The 18,532-nt window shown below is 39.8% G+C and overlaps 1 protein-coding gene across 3 annotated transcripts in view; it reads right to left on the bottom strand.

Moving 5' to 3' along the window:
• Positions 1-18,532, bottom strand: part of sptbn5 (spectrin, beta, non-erythrocytic 5) — a 55,595-nt gene that overhangs the window by 23,908 nt on the left and 13,155 nt on the right. For all 3 annotated transcript variants that reach the window (XM_053633388.1, XM_053633387.1, XM_053633389.1), the window contains exons 9-41: positions 14,449-14,672; positions 14,158-14,311; positions 13,815-14,015; positions 13,479-13,685; positions 12,619-12,781; positions 12,375-12,511; positions 12,034-12,237; positions 10,947-11,099; positions 10,683-10,813; positions 9,857-10,108; positions 9,437-9,724; positions 9,020-9,263; positions 8,716-8,855; positions 8,526-8,625; positions 8,200-8,370; positions 7,774-7,938; positions 7,202-7,428; positions 6,780-6,966; positions 6,127-6,309; positions 5,923-6,036; positions 5,658-5,815; positions 5,441-5,573; positions 5,081-5,226; positions 4,745-4,859; positions 4,545-4,655; positions 4,252-4,431; positions 3,076-3,279; positions 2,169-2,318; positions 1,730-1,834; positions 865-1,053; positions 612-767; positions 291-482; positions 88-183 (exon numbers count right to left, since the gene is read on the bottom strand). In XM_053633388.1, coding sequence (XP_053489363.1) covers positions 88-183; positions 291-482; positions 612-767; positions 865-1,053; positions 1,730-1,834; positions 2,169-2,318; positions 3,076-3,279; positions 4,252-4,431; positions 4,545-4,655; positions 4,745-4,859; positions 5,081-5,226; positions 5,441-5,573; positions 5,658-5,815; positions 5,923-6,036; positions 6,127-6,309; positions 6,780-6,966; positions 7,202-7,428; positions 7,774-7,938; positions 8,200-8,370; positions 8,526-8,625; positions 8,716-8,855; positions 9,020-9,263; positions 9,437-9,724; positions 9,857-10,108; positions 10,683-10,813; positions 10,947-11,099; positions 12,034-12,237; positions 12,375-12,511; positions 12,619-12,781; positions 13,479-13,685; positions 13,815-14,015; positions 14,158-14,311; positions 14,449-14,672 — 5,580 coding nt within the window. The remainder of the gene's footprint in view (positions 1-87; positions 184-290; positions 483-611; positions 768-864; positions 1,054-1,729; positions 1,835-2,168; positions 2,319-3,075; positions 3,280-4,251; positions 4,432-4,544; positions 4,656-4,744; positions 4,860-5,080; positions 5,227-5,440; positions 5,574-5,657; positions 5,816-5,922; positions 6,037-6,126; positions 6,310-6,779; positions 6,967-7,201; positions 7,429-7,773; positions 7,939-8,199; positions 8,371-8,525; positions 8,626-8,715; positions 8,856-9,019; positions 9,264-9,436; positions 9,725-9,856; positions 10,109-10,682; positions 10,814-10,946; positions 11,100-12,033; positions 12,238-12,374; positions 12,512-12,618; positions 12,782-13,478; positions 13,686-13,814; positions 14,016-14,157; positions 14,312-14,448; positions 14,673-18,532) is intronic.

Raw genomic sequence — 18,532 nt, forward strand, 5'->3', positions numbered from 1 at the left:
ATAATATAATATAATATCATATCATAATAATGGAGCATCTAATTTCTCATATTTTTTAAATGCGAAACGCTACATTCTGTGACTTACCCCAGGGCTGGAGCTTCTGAACTCACTTAGTTTCTTTAGTAGTTGTTGGCAATGTTCATAATCCTCCCCAAGATCCCCAACATTAATCATGACCTCCTGGAGAGGAAGTAAAGTTAGAGAGCAGTCTTATTAGTTAACATTTTGCCTGAGAAACCTTGGAATTTAAGGTCCTCAAACATGAGTCTAAAGCTTGTTTTTCTTACCTTCTGTCTGATCCAAACTTCTACCTGCTCCACTTTCTGAAGGAACTCAAGAAAGTCACGGTGGCCTTCTAGAACTCTCCCCCGGGCGGAGATGGCTTCTTTCAGAGCCTCCCAGTGCGAGATCAGAGCAGAGACGCTTTGTTTCACCTCCTTGGACTTTGGATGACGAAGAGAGACCAGCTCTTCTCCTGTCTGAATGAATTGATAGAATCAAGCATATGAAAATAGTGTAAAAGCTAGGGATCTGTCATTAGCACATTCTCATGCAATCACATACCACAATATACAAGCCATCTTGAAGCACCATGCAAAAGGCCTCACCTGCTGGACAGAGTCAATTATTTTTCCATGAGCCAGAATCTCTGCCTCAAACACCTGATGCTTCTGCAGTAGCTTCATTTTGGCTTGAAGGTTGCTCAGGTCCATTTTGGAATCCTCCTGCATCTTCTGCATGCGCTCCGACACCCATTCCTCAGCCTGAATTACAATTCATAACAGATGAATTGAACTATTACAGAACATACAGAACATTACTCCCTATTGCTCTGGTAGCTTGTGGCGAAGACTGCGATACCTCAGAGGCATCCCGGGTGAAGGTGCAAAGAAGCATAGAGAGCTCAAGTTCTTCCCTGCGTTTCATGGACAGATCTCTGATTCGTTCCCTCCGTGCTCTGAGAGAGTTCACTGTTTTTTTGTAGTCGCTTTTTTCTCTCATTACCCCGCCTTTGCTCAAACGGTCCGCTGATTCCTGAAGCGCAACCATCTGCAAACAGGAAGATCCTTATTTCTAAAAGTATAATATCTCGCTATATTGATATATTATGACATACTGCAATTGGTTAAGTCTGAAAGAACATCTGCTGAGTCACAATGGCAACATCATTAATAATGCTTAATGTTAATTAATGCTGATAATCGTCAAGTATGTTATGGTAGTTGCAGTGACAAACTCAAAATATTACAGCTCAGATTGTTATCATTCCCATCCTAGGTTCTGAATCAACCCTTGCAATGAATTCATGCTACTACAGCGTATGCAGTAGAGAACATCACCCTTGCATTTCTGTACCACAAACAAAAACACCCTTCATCTAATACAGTCATGGGAAAAAGAAAGTGTACCCTCCTTCAATTCTCTATTTTTATTTATCAGGGCCTAATTAACAATCGTGTGATCCTCACCAACATGTATAAAGAAACAAATAACCTCACAATAACAATAAAACAACAACAACAACAACAAAAACACAACGGATTACACAAAAAAGTTAACCAACATTCAGAAAACAGGTGGCAAGTGCACCCTTCCTATTCCACAATCATTAAGAGAGTAATTAGCAGCCAGATGTTACTAATTAAATGCACAAGATTAGTTAGTCACCAAGTTCTAAGTGAATTATAGTAATAAATGTGAATGAATAAAAAGGTATTGCACCAACTTTGTCTTCCTGAGTGCTAAGAAGTTTTTCAAAGGCTTCATGGCGTTTGATGAGCCTCTCTGTCTCATCCACTGTTGACCCCAAATCGCTATTTTTCAACTGGACCTGCAGAATAAAAGATCATGAAATTCGAGTAAGACACATGAAAAAATTGCAGTAAAACTGTGGAACGAATAAAGATCCGTCATGTATCAGCTGAATGTCATGACAACATGACTTCAAGCAACAAATCATGTCCCCAGACTTCTGGATTATTCGGTGTTTGAAACCACCAGGTGTTCATTTCCGTAAAAAGTGTCTTCACCACCAATGTGGACTTTTGCCAGAAAAGTCTGCCAAGTCCATTCATCATTTGAAAGAGTTTATTTTGAAGCAAATTAGCACACTGTTAAAAAAAAATCTAAGGCCCAGTGAATATCATATGTATTTGAATTCCCACCTCTTGGGAGTTGGTGAGCTTCTCCATGTGTTCGATGTCTCTGTAGAACACTTGTTCCTGATAGGTGTTCTCCAGCCATTTCTGCTTGGATTCCCAATTAGCTGTCAGCCTCTCTCTTTCACCCTGCAAAGCTCTCAGTTTGTCTTGGACCTGGCAAACAGAAGGCTTGTTTATAGCTTCTAATAAAGCTTGTGCAATATAACAGTTTAATTTTCTCTATACGATATTACACTGCCAAAATCCTGAGATGTTTGCTCTACAATCTTGCATTTTGTGTATAAGACTGCTGAAATTTAACATCGCCGTAAGGTAGTATGAGTTATAACTTAAAATATTCAGAAAAGAGCCCTTTTCTCCCCAGTAAAACAGGAGATAAGACAATCACCATATTAATCTGGAATGACCTGTGCAGGCATTTTGAAATCTCCAATATTACCTGACAGCTCCTGGAAATCCAGGACTCTTTAGGTCTCGCCTTTAGGTCAAGGTAAATGGAAAATCTATAAACATGTGACTTAAATAACTTTAGACAATTTAGACATTAGACATCATTTAACTCTGATTTAAGGTGGAAAATGCTCAACAGCATTGTTGGTTTTTGGCCAAAAGAGAAAAAAGCTAACATTTTGAATCTAAAAAGATTAAATAGGCCTTACAAATTGTTAATGGGGATGATATGATTGAAGTCGAATCACCTAAAAAATCAACCATCAATCACAATTGCTGCTGCTGGCATCCAACTGTGTAGCTGGTAGTATTTTTACAGCGTGCTCTACTCTGCTTAACCTTGAACTGGTGGAAATGCCCATTTTCCTGTGTTTTTTTAGGGTTAGGTTCATTTTCTCATAAGACATTTTACCATCAGTGATAACCTTGATATAAGAAAATGACAAAAAGAGATATTCACTTCATGAGGATTGGGAATATCTTGCTCCTGTAGGCGTTGACCCATAGCTACAGCCTGAGCGTATGTCTCCTCATGGGCTATGATCTCAGCCCACAGCTGCTGGTGCTGGAAAAGCTGCAGGTCGCATGTGGCCACATCGCGAATAGACTCCTCTGCCTTCATGCCACTCAGCACGTGAGCACACCACAATGAATAATCCTGTACCTAAGGACAAAAAGTGGCAAAGAAACAGAGGTCTTGTATCTGGTTACACCTGCCCTAACGCCTGTCCACTTTCCTAATATTAATACTAGACTTTTTCACCAGCATACAGGATGTGCTGTTAACTGTTATATTATAAGTAAGGAATAAAACACAGCAGGACATTCAGTTACAGGAAAAGAATCAATTACTGTACGGGACGGTGTGACACTCTCAGGGCTGTTGATTATTCTCCAATAACATCATGTCCTGAAGTGTTTTATTCCTCTTATGCAATAGCAATGCGCCAATGTTTACGATTTCCTAATTATTAATAACTGACATCACTGTTTGTAGTTATAGTTAATGTTGTGTAACATCTACGAAACAAGTCAATTCCTATCACTTATGTTATAGCAGCTAGAAACTGTCATTCCCTCACCAGCCTCTCTTTTCTCTCTCTCTCTCTCTCATGAAGTTAATAAGGTTTTGGTTTTTGTTTTTTTGTTCGTTTTTTTTTTTTTGCATCTCGCAGCTTGACTTGTTACTGAGAAACCAGAAAGTGCAAAGTTGTCTGTCCTGGACAGTTACAAAGAGAGACCCCTTTCATAAACGGTAAATAAACTTATAGAGATCTTAGAAATGAATGGACATCTTTGTTAAATAAGAACACATTTTGTAATCCATTTATGATTAGGTTTAGAACATGTAGAGCATTCACCATATTAAATAACCATGTTGTTAAAAATGATTTAACTAAACACTAGATGAATTTAACAGCGCTGTGGTATAATAATAAAGAATGAACTGATTCTACTAAAATTCTACTAAAATTACCTCTGAAACAAATGCACTAAACCCTGCACATTTACTCTCATTTCTGAAATGATTTTTGTCCATTTTATACCAAGTACAACATAAAAATGTGTGTGTGTGTGTGTGTGTGTGTGTGTGTGTGTGTGTGTGTGTGTGTAACCGAGAAAAAGAGACAGTTACTGTCTTGAGAAACAGGTAATGCTGTTTGGCAAGCCGTAGCTCTTGCTCCCTCTGCTCCATGCATGTGCGGAGCTTCTCCCAACTTTCCACCACCTCCTGCTGTTCCTCCTGTATCTTTCCTCTTAGTTCTGCGGAGCACTGGTCTAAAATAGAGTCCGCAGTGTCCAGTAGCTCCTGCATCTGTACAAATACCAAGCAAACACACATGAGTAAAATACAAATGCCATCAAAATCACTTCTGTTATTGAGTTTCATTGTACCCTTGGGGGTAAAATGTGGATGTTCTCAGTTACCTGCAGCTCACTTCCTGCCAGCTCGTTTACCAGTGCTTCATGCTTCCTTAGCTGCAACTCGACCCCTTTCAGGTCTTTGGCGATATCGTCAGGAATGCACTTGGACCTGTCCTGTTGGATTACAGATAGAGTCATAGGTTACCACACTAACAGAACTATTGGGTTTAAAAGGTCACTGCGTTGTTTTTGGGTTTCAGTACCTCTATGTGTCCAAAGGCATCAGTCAAGTCTTTGTAGACCTTGTAACATTCCTCAGATTTACGCAAATTCTCCTTACGACTTTTGGCCAAGTGCTGCAGCTCATCCCATGATTCCCTGACATAAAGCAATAAAAAACCCTTATTGTCATTTTCAAAAATAACAGTTCCTATAAAGGTAGATGGATAACCTTTTACACACATTACAGGTTGCTGTTTCACAGTGTCACATACCAATGGTAACAGAACATGACACATTCATGCCACTATTTTAAATTCGAACAGGTTGCTGTGGATGTTGCACCGAAGTTTTCAAATAATTGATGTGTGTGCTCATACCTCAGTTGCCCCTGTGTTTCTTGGATAAATTTACTCTCAGGATGGTTGTTTTTTATGAGTCTGTGTGCCAGCTCTTGACATGAATGCATCCTCTCCCAACCCACATCTAGCTGCTTCAGGAAGACCTCAAACCTTCTCTGCAGGTGCTGTCATAGATCAGATCACACTCAGGTACATTTCTGACATACATGAACATTTGTCACGTGCCAAATTCAGCCCAATTAATTCACTCTCTTTGCTTTAAATAAAGCTCATTGTCATAGACACGACAATAAAATGCACAGATTATGTTGGTCCTAAGGTTTTGGTTTTTATATTTATTTTCATTTGTGTAAAACCAGGAAGTAGCAGTTTTCTCACCAGGACATGCTCATAATCCGAGCCGTAGTTGTCAGACGAGGCAATCAGCCGCTCCTGTGATATCCAATCTTCCAGTTCTGAAGACTCCCTCTTAAATTCGTGCAAGTGGAGGGCATCCTGGAGTCTTTGCTCTCTGTCGCACAAAGCATATAGCATACACGATGTACATAACACACGTCGGTACACAGTTTAAACCTGTAGATTTTTCTGCAATTACCTTACTGCTGCTGAATGCTGGAGTTCAGTTAGCTGAGTTTTAACGTGGGTGTACGGTCTTTTTACTTCCTCTAAGCCCCATGCATGTACAGCCTGTTCCACCCTGGACTTTAATTCATCCACCTGGGCAGAAAGTACCTCAATCTGCCCCTCCACAATCTGCAGAGATAAAGTACTACTGTAGAAACATAAACCCGTGCTCTACATATAACCCCGCCGGTTAACACGTAATACACTTACTAACCCAGGTACAGCTTCTTACTTACTTGATGCTGCTTCATAAGGCTTTGTGTGGCTAATGCATTTTTGCCATAGTCAGCGCTGACCAGAGCTGATGTTTCAGATAAGCAGACTTCTAATTCAGCACAGTCAAGCAAGATCTGCATGTAATCATATATAATTATAGAAAAGCCACACTTTATCATGACGCACGTAGGAATTGCTGTAGTCTGCAGATGTGTAGCTGGTACCTGTTCTCGCTTGACTGCTTTGTTGAGGTGGGAAGAGCGTTTTTCACAAGCATCTTCAAGTTCATCCCATGCTGCAGACAAATGCTTGCACCTTTGGAGCACTTCCTGGTTGCCCATGGCCCTACCTCTGTCCAGTACACGCTGAAGATACTGCCTGTGGGCGTTGACCTCAGCTTGCAGCTCCTGTTGGGTTTCAGAAGTGTGAAGATGAAGCTCTTGAACAGAATTATGGCAATAACATGGGCGGTCATTAATGTATTTTCTCTATCATGTGCTTTCTCCAAGACACATGAAGCCAATGCATCTTTTCAAACTGCTGCTCATAGTAATACATCACAGGGCAGCTGAACACTCAGAGGAAAGCACGAACAGCCTTTGTCCGCATACACGAGGTCACTGATTGACGGGAGACAAAGTAATGCCATCCCGCCTACCCAAAAAGCACAGCCAATTTAGTTCTCTTGGATTCAAGGATGGCCTTTGCCTGGACAGGATTAAAACACATGATCTCCCATAATAAGGCGTATAATAAGGCAATAATAAGGCTTTTGGTCTTTGGAATTAAATAACAATAAAGTAGAGACTGTCGGTCCATTTGGGAGCTCCATGAATGCGTTTTCTTATATGCCGTTGCTTCACTCTAGAATTCTAACCTTGTGTTTCTGTAGAAGGTTGATGGCCCCAGCTAAGGATTTGGTATAGCTACTGGTATCTGCTACAGGTTCATGTTCAGCGATCCAAGCAAGTTCCAAGTCCACATCGTGGTAAAAGCTGTAGAGCGCCACATCTTCTTCTAACTGGTTTCTGCGGTGATCCAGAGGCTTTTCTAGAGACTTAAACCTTTCAAATATAACAAAAGAAAATGAAAGAGACTGTTATATCTAGCTTAACTAATGAATATATGAAAATCAGTCAAGGAATATTATAATACACAGATCAAATGGACCCATATGACTATGAAACATTAATTGACAAGATTATGATCAGATTCTTCGAAACTCTGAATACAATTTAGAACATTGTAAAGCGTTTGAGAAAAGCTTAGAGTATAGACCATTTTAACAGTGGAGCTCACAGTTTCAGGTACATGTCTGTCTCATGGAGGATTCTCTGAGAATCAAAATGGTTTGTAGCCAGGTGTTTGGCGTGGGTGACGATGGAGTTAATTTTGTCCGCAAGTTCCTGAGCTTCCTGCTCGACCTGCTTGTGTTCCTTCAGGAGCATTCGACTCGAGCGAAGGTCGTGGCCTTTAGGCGCATGCTGCAGCATCCGCTGAATTTCCTCAATTTTGACTTTTGCATCCTGAAATGATATGTTTAACTTATTGTTCTTTCACAACACAGAATTCACATTTTATGAAGGGAAATGTAGCCTCGAAGGTGAATTATGACTTTAAATAGTCTGATTTTTATATTATATACGTATTCCGTGTCTGATTGGTCAATCTTATCATAACGCATCTTGTTAGTTTAAATCTGGAATATCTTGTTTGAATTATTTTTTTTGACAAAACCTATATGTTACTGTATGTGTATATGACCATATGTGTTATTTGTTAAACAGTGTTTCCAATTTTTGCAAGTTATGACATTTTAAAACAATGAACAATATTTTCTTATTATACCAGTGTTAGGAGCTCAAACTTACCTGAAGTAGCTCCATGAGCTGTTCCTGTTGGCCAGCCTGTCTTAGCTTGCTCCCTCTCTCTGCCATTTTTCTTTGGAGCTCACTCCATCTACTCTGCACTTGCCGAGCCTTTCTCCGGATGCTCTGACTGTTATAATGGTCCTCAGCCAGCATCTCTTCTCCTGCCTTCTCATTTAAAACAAACCCAGTATAATTTACAGACATGCCTTTAAATTGAACAAAGTTATTATCTGAGGGGCACAGATGAACCATAAAATAGGATGATGTTAAAAATGCACACGCTCTATGAGATCTTACTGGTGATTAACACTACAGTAAACATTTGGTTTCCATGTATTTTTTACATTTTCTTTTTATGAAAATAAACTATGGCTTAATTTTCCTCAAATAAATTTAGAGAAAAGTCATATGCTTATTGTAGTGTACCTCGATCAGCCTGTCCAGACGAACTTGATTGGCCTGCATCTCTTTCTCTGCAGCCTCATGCCTTTTAAGTTTGCGCAGGATGTTGGTTGGGTCTCTGTAAGATTCGTCTTCAGCTATCTTAAATTTCTCCTCCATCCAAATTAGTAGCTCTTCTGCATCTCTGTAAAATTCCTGCCATAGACAAAAAAAATGTAAGCATTAGAACGATTAGTGCTGCCTAGTTACTGGACAGTCCTATTCAGTTCAGTGAATATCTACTTGGCTGTATTTTATATACAGTATGGAAAGCAGTCATTGTGTCCTCTATCATACATATGTAGTAATACCTGGTATGTTTTGGAGGCAAGTAATTCCAGATTTCTTTGTCTGCAGCTGTCTTTTAGCTTCTTGTTTCGTTCTTCAATGGCACAGGATCGCTGCTGAATCCTGAGAGAACAGATTCAAATATAAGAGCACGTTTCATAAATACGCTAAAATGAAATACAGAAAAAACTAGGACTGAAAGTTTCTCCTCACTGTTTGGATGCAAAGTGGCATTTGTCAATGAGTTCCTGACTCCTGTCTTGAAAAAGACTTATACTCTGGTCAAGCGCTACTAGCAAACCCTCCAGCTCCTCTTGGCGGCCAAGTAAACTATGAACACCATCTACAGTGTCCTACACACACACACGCATAATGCATAAACATAACGTAAAAGCAATTTGAAACAGAACAGTTAAAATAATTATTTCCATCGATTCCATCAAAAAAAGATTTCCGACTCCTTTTGAATAAAGCTGTAATTTAAATGATTCCCCCAAACAATTACAGTTGATCTTACCCCTAGGTCTTTGACCTTTAACCTGGCTTCATGACCAGCTATTGTAGCATCTATACGATCTGCCTCTTTGTTCCACTTCTGGAGTTGAAGTTCTTGTTCTAACCGCCTGTTTCGACTGGACCAAAGTTTGTCCAGCCTGCTCCATTCCTGCTTCAGTTGAGCCAGTGTTTGTCGGATATCCTTAGCGACTTTGTCTCCAGATGATGCCTCCAAAGACTCAGCCAGCTTCTCCATGCTTATCAATCTGAAAATAAATGCTGCCTTATAGCCAGTATTTAGATGCTCCTTTTTTTTAATTCTGTCCTACTTTCTATATTTTGTAATAGATAATGCAAGGGAGTTTAGAACACTTAGTTGTTCTGAAATCCCTTAATTATATCTTCATTTATTTATTGATGCAGTCAGGTATTACAAAACCTTGCTCTCTGCTGCTCAATCTCTAGCTTCAGTTCCTGGTTTTCGTTCAGTAAATCTTGAGCGGAGGCTACATCAGAGCTGTTCTCTTCTTCAAGCAAGCGCTCTTCCACCACCCCAGCCCACAGCAGCAAATCTCTGGACTCTTTCTGGAAGAGTTGCAGGCGTTGAGCCTCCTCTATAACGCTCTGCCTTTTTGCAGCCTGGCCCTTGACCTGCCGCAGCAGCTCCTCCAAAGCATAGACTTCCTCCATGATAGCGGCACTCTCTGCGGGGCTGCAGTCACGTTTCCTGTAACATATGTAGGGCAAGCACAATGAAGGGAAGTGAAGAAAATGAAAATTGTAGGATTATTACCTTATGTCCTAAACAATGTGTATCGTTAGGTTTTAGACCTTAACGTCGTGCGCCACACAGACTCACATTTTGGCCACATTCTTTAGGTATTCTATCTTCCTCTCGAGGGCTTCGATCTCCCTTTCAACCTGGGCCTGACTCTGTTCTTCAGCCTTCAGGGCTGATGCTGAGCTGCCCACACCAGCCGTATCCAGCTGGACCAGTTTTTCCTGGAGCTGCGATTTGGCATCTTCACAAGTGTGCAAGAAGGACTTGATATCAGCTGAGCTTAGCAGTTCCTGAGCCCTCTCATCCTTCAGGGCCTGTATATGCTCCCACCTGAGGACAATATATATATATTTTTTTTTAGTACAGCACAGCACTTATTAGCCATGTTTCCATTCAAGTTGTGAATTTAAATTATGCGAAAAATTGGAATATCACATAAAACATTTGTGAATAAAGCACTTTTCCAACCCATGTGTTCAAGAGAACATAATCGTCAGTTCTGGGGAAACTGGCACAAAGTATCAATACAAATGGAAGTTGTTGCAACCGGGGAAACAACAGTTCTGGGAGGTAATTATTCCAAATCATTTGGATGACAAACTTGGCTCAGGCATTTCACAATGACAAAAACAACAATTGAGATGCTATGCAACGTGATTGGTCTGCTTTTCTGAGCCAATTATAGCGATTTGTTGATGTAAACTCATGACTTTTTTGATGCGCATCAAGGAATTTATTCCATAAATGTGTTTCCATCGTAGTTTATGAATATGTCTTCTTATCAAATAATAAATAAATAAATAATCAGCCTCAATGGAGCATGACTGATTTTATTCGCATCTGGAGATAGATTCTGAAGTCATTATGGTGACAGTTGACAGGGTGTAAAGCCATTTCCTATTACCTCTGTGTGACCTGAGCATATCTGGACTGAATCTCTCTCTTCTTGCTGTGCTGCTTTTTCACAAGTTCTTCACCCAATTTAGTGATGTCATCAAGCTGCCCCTTCCCACTAGCCAGCTCTGTAAGAAAATTCTGTGTGGGGAAATGATGACAGGTTTAGTACAGTTAAATTATATGATGAATGGATGCAAATTACAAGCATTATCTGTAATGCATTTTTATCTTCTTTTTTTTTTGCTGTTGTTGTTTTTTTCAGTACACCCACCTCATATTTGGCCTGCACAGCCTCAGTATTATCAGACTTGGAGCTGAAAGTGTTAAGAATGTTCTCCTTGTCCTCCATCCAGGACTCAAACTCATCACAGGCGTTATAAAACCGATGCAATCGAGCAGTCTCGTCCAAGATTTTTCTCTTATACTACAGGTAAAAATAAGATTCTGTGATATTCTGAACTGTAACAGGTAACAATGGTTGATTTTTGACAAAGAGCTCTGAAATTAGAACTGTATTGTGTATCTATTTTACCATTTGCTATATAATGATTCTGTTTTTTAAGACAAATCTTTCAGTTGAAGAATTATTAATCTGTTATACTGTTGGCTTGTTTGATATTTCCTCCTAACTAAAAAAAAAAGAAAGAAGAATATAAATATTCTGACCTATATTATGGAACTTGTAAGCTGACAGTAATATCTGAATATGAATTCTGGCTATTTGAATTATACACATGTCACATTACATTTAATAACTGTACAGTTTTGCCAGTTTTCTTTGTTTTGAACTTACTAGGAGTAAGATTCACAATTTACTATGGGTAAGATTTGCATAATTTGGAACGACAGGTTGAAATAAAATAAACAAACCTCAAAAATATCTCAGAAATATATATTTTATGTAACTTAAGCCAAAGGTGAAGCATTCAGAATTCCCAGGGAAAAGTAGATGCTTTCAGAGTGGACAAAATCAACATTTAGCTAATAACAGTAGTCTGCCATGCTCATGACTATGAAGTCAAGAGACATGGATATAAACTGTAAATGCATAGAAAATTTTATGTTCTACTGAAATAGCTATTAAGCAGCTAATAGGAAAGCTAGTTAGCATAACCTTATTAACTAGAATGTTACCTAACTAGTAACACTGGGCATATATTAAGCACCAAGTGTTTATGTAGAAAATGAGCTACCTGATTAGAACATTTGAGATTTATATTTATGGTTTGGACTTTCTAAATGGTAATGTTTTTAAAGACAAATCTTGCCCTTAGCCTCGAGCTTCCAAGCCCCTATAGAACTTGAACTTATACCAGGTCAGAATGTATGCGTTTGGAGCTTTGACAGTGTTCATTCACCTGTAGTAGCTGACAGAGACTGTTAAAGTCTTCCTCTAAGCTGCTCTGTGTATTTTCTATGGTATCTTTCTGGAAATGGGGGTCTGGTATGGAGGTGACTGAGATTTCAGCAGTGCCCCGGCGCATGGAGCGGGTGCGGCGTGGCCGGCTCACTTTCCGTGTCTGGTTCTCTGGAACTGCGTTTGTAGGTGCAGGTGGGGCTTGCTGCATTTTCAGAATTCAAAATGCATGCACAAATAATGAGTTAATACATTAGGACATACAGAACACGCATACTTAAAAGTACATTCTATTCTATACAATGATGTAATGGCTTTTCAGTGATTAATGGAGTGTCTTACAGATGAAGAAAGCTCAGTAATGTATGTAGAAGCCACCAGTTGTTCATTTCCTTTACTATCACGCGCAAGTATTTTATCGTCTTTCTCTTTGCTGAGGATTGTCAGCATCTCTCCACGGTCCCAGGTTAATTTCATCCCTAAACAAAAAAGTCCATGCAAAAAGGTATGTGCTGTTGCTGTTGTACCACTTTGATTCTTAATATAAGTATCAGATTAGCACGTTAATAATACATGTTAATTGCACCTCTGTATTTGAACCTAATTTTGGCATTAAATTCCTGCATTTGTGGCAAAGCCTGGGAGCTTCCGCTGCGTTTCACTGAAATTCCTGCTTTTTCCTTCACTGTCTCTCTTTCATCCCCTGATGAATCGCTGTAGTGGACCATTTTGGTTTGCTGAGGTTCTGTCTGAGTGAAACAGAAAGAATGATGATTACCTTCTGGTTAATTATCAGAAGTACAACATTTTGCCTAATATTATTATATTAGACCTTTTGAGATCTTGAGAACCATCGAACCACAGACTCAAAAAAAAACCCCAAATTCATTCATTCGTTCATTCATTCATTTTACTTCTGCTGGTGTGGGTCACTGTGGTGTAAAAGGCTGAGAAGACCAGTCCCAGTCCAGACATCTCTAACCCTGGCCAAGGAGTCCAGATCCTCAGAAGTTCCCAAGCCAACTGTTAGCAAGTCCTGTGGGACATGTCTGATACACCTCTACCAGAAGCCACCAGGGGGCATAGTTATAAGGTGCCCAAAGGACAGCTCAATTCGGAGGCGCACTAGCTCTACTCACAGGCTCTTCTGGATTGTAGAGCTCCTCACCCTGTCACAGAGAGTAGGTCCCCCGACACAGAAGACCCTCATTTCCACTGCCTGTACTTGCTATCTTATTCTTTTGGTCATGACCCATAATTTGACAGACTGAATGGTACATATATAGCTTCTTCCTAAAATTGAGCTCCTGCTTCATCGTCCTTGGTTATAAACTATGTTTAGAAATGGATCATGGCAACTCTAAAGAGTCTGATGCTAAAATTTTTGTAGTGTTTTTTTTAGTGTGTTTTCAAGTAATTGCTAACACTATGATGATTATTACTCACTGTTAGTGGAGCAAGCTGGGCAGCACTCTGGGCTTGCTCACCGAGCCTTTTCACCTCTGAAGCATATGCCCCCATTTCCTTCTCCAGTCTCTGGTGACGCTGGAGCAGGGCAACGGTGCTCATCTCATCCTTTCCGTAATCTTCATCAGTTAGAAGGGGCTTGCGGTCATTAAGCCATGAGTTTACTTCTGCCGCGTCAGCAAAATACTGAAGGGAAAACAGCATTGAAGATTAAAACAGACTCCGTATGAATATAATAGTTTTATGCGCTTTCTTACAGTGCGCATTCAAGTTGCTGTGGGTCTACCAGTTAGTTGTAGAATTAATAGCTAGAACCTGTTTGATAACACTGGCTGCATGCAGTCTGTTTTTGCGGTTTGTAACTTGGTCCCTAAGCTGCTGCCACTGCTTCTGCAAGGTCCGGATCCATTTCTGGATATCTCTCTCATTGGGATGTCTCCCTCGACACAGTTCTTCACCCCTGGACACAACCTTGGAGCACAGAGATTCTTGTGACCGCACTTCTGCTTCCAATGTCTGCAAATAATATTAGAACATTTGCATTGCTTTGTAAAGGCTATTACTTAAAGACAACATAATTCGTATGTGGAAAAGTTTGTTTTCCCCCAAATTGTAGGAAGCATTTAGTATTTGGTGTTTTATTATTAAAGCGTCTAACCTTATGGTTTTGAATGGCTTGTTCAATCTGGCTGAGGTCTCTGCCCAAAGACGCTGCTTGCACCAGAAGCCACTTTTCATAGATCCAAGCCTCCACTTCCTCACAATCATGGAAGAATTCAAAGAGCTTCAGCTGCCCTTCCAGGGCTTTCCTCCTTTAAAAGGATAGATGATCTGTCAAACAACTTTTGTTTGCTCTAACCATACAATAGCACTGAATATATTAGTACATAGTATCATTATGCATCATTATGAAAATACCAGACTGGAGAACAAGTTGCAAAGACATCACCTGTTCAGGCTGACAGACAGGAGGGAGTTGTACTGGTTATTAAGTGCTTTCACTCTTGTCTGAACCTGTGAAACGTCCCTCTGTTTCCCCCTTAAGGCAATACTGCTGATGGCACTCAGTGATTCTCCAAGAGAGATGATCTTGGTGTGCAACAGTTCTTGTTTCTGAAGTAGATCCACCACCTCTGGTAAATGCTTCCCCAGGTCAGAGGACTCTGCCTGGACCTAAGAGTGAAACAACATGGCAGACTGCAACGACTCATACTGCACTTGTAATGTGTTGGATCATTTGGTTTTTAATAATAACAAGAGTCTACACACCCCTGATGTAAAAAATTAAATCAATATAACACATACATACAGCCATACACACAATCCTGTGTTCAATTCAATTCAATTCAATTTTATTTGTATAGCGCTTTTTACAATAGACATTGTCTCAAAGCAGCTTTACAGAAATATCAACATGGTATACAGCTATTAAAGGTGCGAATTTATCCCAACTGAGCAAGCCACTGAGTGGCGACAGTGGCAAGGAAAAACTCCCTAAGATGTTTTAAGAGGAAGAAACCTTGAGAGGAACCAGACTCAGAAGGGAACCCATCCTCATCTGGGTAACAACAGATAATGTGAAAAAGTTCATTATTGACTTATATGAATTCTGTATGGCCATAGAAGCAGCCGTAGTCCAGCAGTCTGGAATTGGAGTAGGAGAGAAAAGATTATTAGGACTGGGAATTAGCATAATAGAGAGACTAGTCAGGGAAGGCGTGAGTAAACAAATATGTTTTAAGCCTAGACTTAAACACTGAGACTTTGTCTCAGTCCCGAACACTAATTGGAAGACTGTTCCATAACAGTGGGGCTCTATAAGAGAAAGCTCTTCCCCCTGCTGTAGCCTTCACTATTCTAGGTATCGTCAAATAGCTTGCATCTTTTGATCTAAGTAGGCGTGGCGGATCATAGAAAACCAAAAGGTCGATTATATACCGTTAATGCTTTATAAGTTAATAAAAGTATTTTATAATCAATGTGAGATTTAACTGGGAGCCAATGCAGTGTGGATAAGATTGGGGTGATGTGGTTGTATCTTCTGGTTCTAGTTAGGACTCTAGCAGCTGCATTCTGGACTAACTGGAGTTTGTTTATGCTCCTACTGGAACATCCAGACAGTAAGGCATTACAGTAATCTAGTCTAGAGGTGACGAATGCATGAACTAGTATTTCTGCATCATGTAGTGACAATATATTTCTTATCTTAGAAATATTTCTGAGATGAAAGAAGGCTATTCTAGTAATATTATCTACATGAGCATCAAATGAAAGACTGGAGTTAATAATCACTCCAAGGTCTTTTACTACTGTACATGATGAAACAGAAAGACCATCCAGAGTAACCATGTGATCAGAAAGCTTATTTCTAGCTACACGTGGTCCTAATACAAGTATTTCTGTTTTATCAGAATTAAGTAAAAGGAAGTTAGTTAACATCCAACGTCTAATATCCTTTACACATTCCTCAACTTTACTAAGCTGCTGTCTGTCCTCTGGCTTCGCTGAAACATACAACTGTGTATCATCAGCATAACAGTGGAAGCTAATTCCATGTTTACGAATAATTTGACCCAGAGGTAGCATATACAAAGTAAAAAGCAGTGGGCCTAAAACAGAACCCTGCGGAAGTCCAAAGGTAACCTCGGTATGCGTGGAGAAGTCTCCATTTACATCTACGAACTGATAACGATCGGTCAGATAAGACCTGAGCCAGGAGAGGACTGTTCCCTTAATGCCAACAACATTTTCTAATCTATCAAGGAGAATAGTATGATCTATAGTATCAAAAGCTGCACTAAGGTCAAGTAACACAAGCAGCGAGACACAACCCTGATCAGAGGCCAGTAGTAGGTCATTTACTACTTTAACTAACGCTGTCTCTGTGCTATGATGAGGTCTCAAGCCTGACTGATACATTTCATGAATGTTATTCCTATGCAAGTACGAGCATAACTGCTGTGCTACAGCCTTTTCTAAGATCTTAGAGATGAAGGGGAGATTTGATATTGGTCTATAGCTGGACAGTTGAGAGGGGTCAAGGTCAGGTTTTTTTATCAGGGGTTTAATAACAGCTAATTTAAGCGATTTAGGTACATAGCCAGTGCTAAGGGAAGAATTGATTATATTTAAAAGTGGTTCAATTACTCCTGGACAAATCTGTTTAAAGAAACATGTAGGCACAGGATCTAGTAAGCAAGTTGACGAATTAGCTGAAGAGATCAATGAAGCTAGTTCAGTCTCTCTAAGCGGAGCAAAATACTCTAAACATTGATCTGATATTGCTACATTATCATCTAATGGGTTTGATACAATACTGTCTGGTTTTAATTTAATAGCCTGAATTTCACATCTAATATTTTCAACCTTACCAGTGAAAAATTTCATGAAATCTTCACTGCTATGTAATGATTGAGTGTTCCTCTCTGTAGTTGTTTTATTCCTAGTTAATTTTGCTACTGCGTTGAATAGAAATCTAGAATTGTTTTTGTTATCTCCTATTAAGGTGGAGAGATAGATTTTTCTAGCATCGCTAAGAGATTTTCTATATTTCAGGAGGCTCTCCTTCCACGCTGTTCAAATGTGTTATTGTCTGATGAGAGGTTAAACCTTTTGGGCATAATTTTAAAAGATATGTTTGGTGCAAAAACAAGATAGTTGATCACCCTAAGTACATCATAACCACAGTGAAGAATGGTGGTGGCAGCATCATGCTGCTACAGGCTGCTTCTCTGCAGCTTGGGCTGAAGTTCTAGTCAAGATACAGGGAATCATGGATAGCCCCAAATACCAATCTATTTTGAAACAAAACCTGCAGACCGCTGTTAGACAGCTAAAGATAAAGAAAAAAGAAAATTCCAGCAGGATAATGACCCAAAGTACAAATCCAAGTCAACAAAGGAATGGCTATAGAAGATCATCAAGGTATTGGAATGGCCCCGTCAGAGCCAAGATCTAAATCCTCTCACATTGCCTGTGGAATGACTTGAAGAGGGCTGTGCACAGGAGATCCCCTTGCAACGTGATACACACAACGGGCAGCTATGGCTCAGGTGGTAGAGCGGGTTGTCCATTAATCGTAGGGTTGGTGCTTTGATTCCCAGCCCACATGACTCCACATGCTGAAGTGTCCTTGGGCAAGACACTGAACCCCAAGTTGCGCCTGATGGCAAGTTAGCGCCTTGCATGGCAGCTCTGCTACCAGTGGTGTGTGAGTGTGTGTGTGTGTGTGTGTGAATGGGTAAATGAGACACAGTGTAAAGCGCTTTGGATAAAAGCACTAAATATGTGCAGACCATTTAGATCTGGAGCATTTTTGCAAAGAAGCATGGAATAAAATGTGTTGGTTGACTATTACTCAAAAAGACTGAGTGCTGTATTACAAGGGAACAGTGTTTTAACAAGGTATTAGTTAAAGAGTGTGCACACTTGTGCAACCAGGTTATTTAAAGTTTTTCTCTTTTTTTCCCTAAAATGTTTCTATTTTTTTTTTCACTTTAAATCTATTGGTCAAATTAAAGGTGAAAAAAGTATCTGACATGATTTATCTCGATTTCATTTTCTACATCACCAAAACCTGCAACAGGGGTGTGGACTTTTTTTTTATAACCATTATATCTAAGAAGTGCCTTATGTTTATTCAATGAAATGAGAATTAGCCATAAATATTAGTTTTAAGCTTAGAATTTTTTAGAAAAACACACTCGATTTTATGGAGATACTAGAGATCCTGATCCTTTCTGATCTCCGGACCTGCCTGATCCGCTTCGGATGTCCTGCCTCTGGATGGAGCTCTAATCTACTCCAATTTCAGACTGCCGGACTACGGCTGCTTCTATGGCCATAGAGAATCATATAAGTCAATAATGAACTTTTTCACATTATCTGTTGTTACCCAGATGAGGATGGGTTCCCTTCTGAGTCTGGTTCCTCTCAAGGTTTCTTCCTCTTAAAACATCTTAGGGAGTTTTTCCTTGCCACCGTTGCCACTCAGTGGCTTGCTCAGTTGGGATAAATTCGCACCTTTAATATCT

Source organism: Ictalurus furcatus, chromosome 9 (assembly GCF_023375685.1).
Source record: "Ictalurus furcatus strain D&B chromosome 9, Billie_1.0, whole genome shotgun sequence".
NCBI classification, from domain to species: domain Eukaryota; kingdom Metazoa; phylum Chordata; class Actinopteri; order Siluriformes; family Ictaluridae; genus Ictalurus; species Ictalurus furcatus.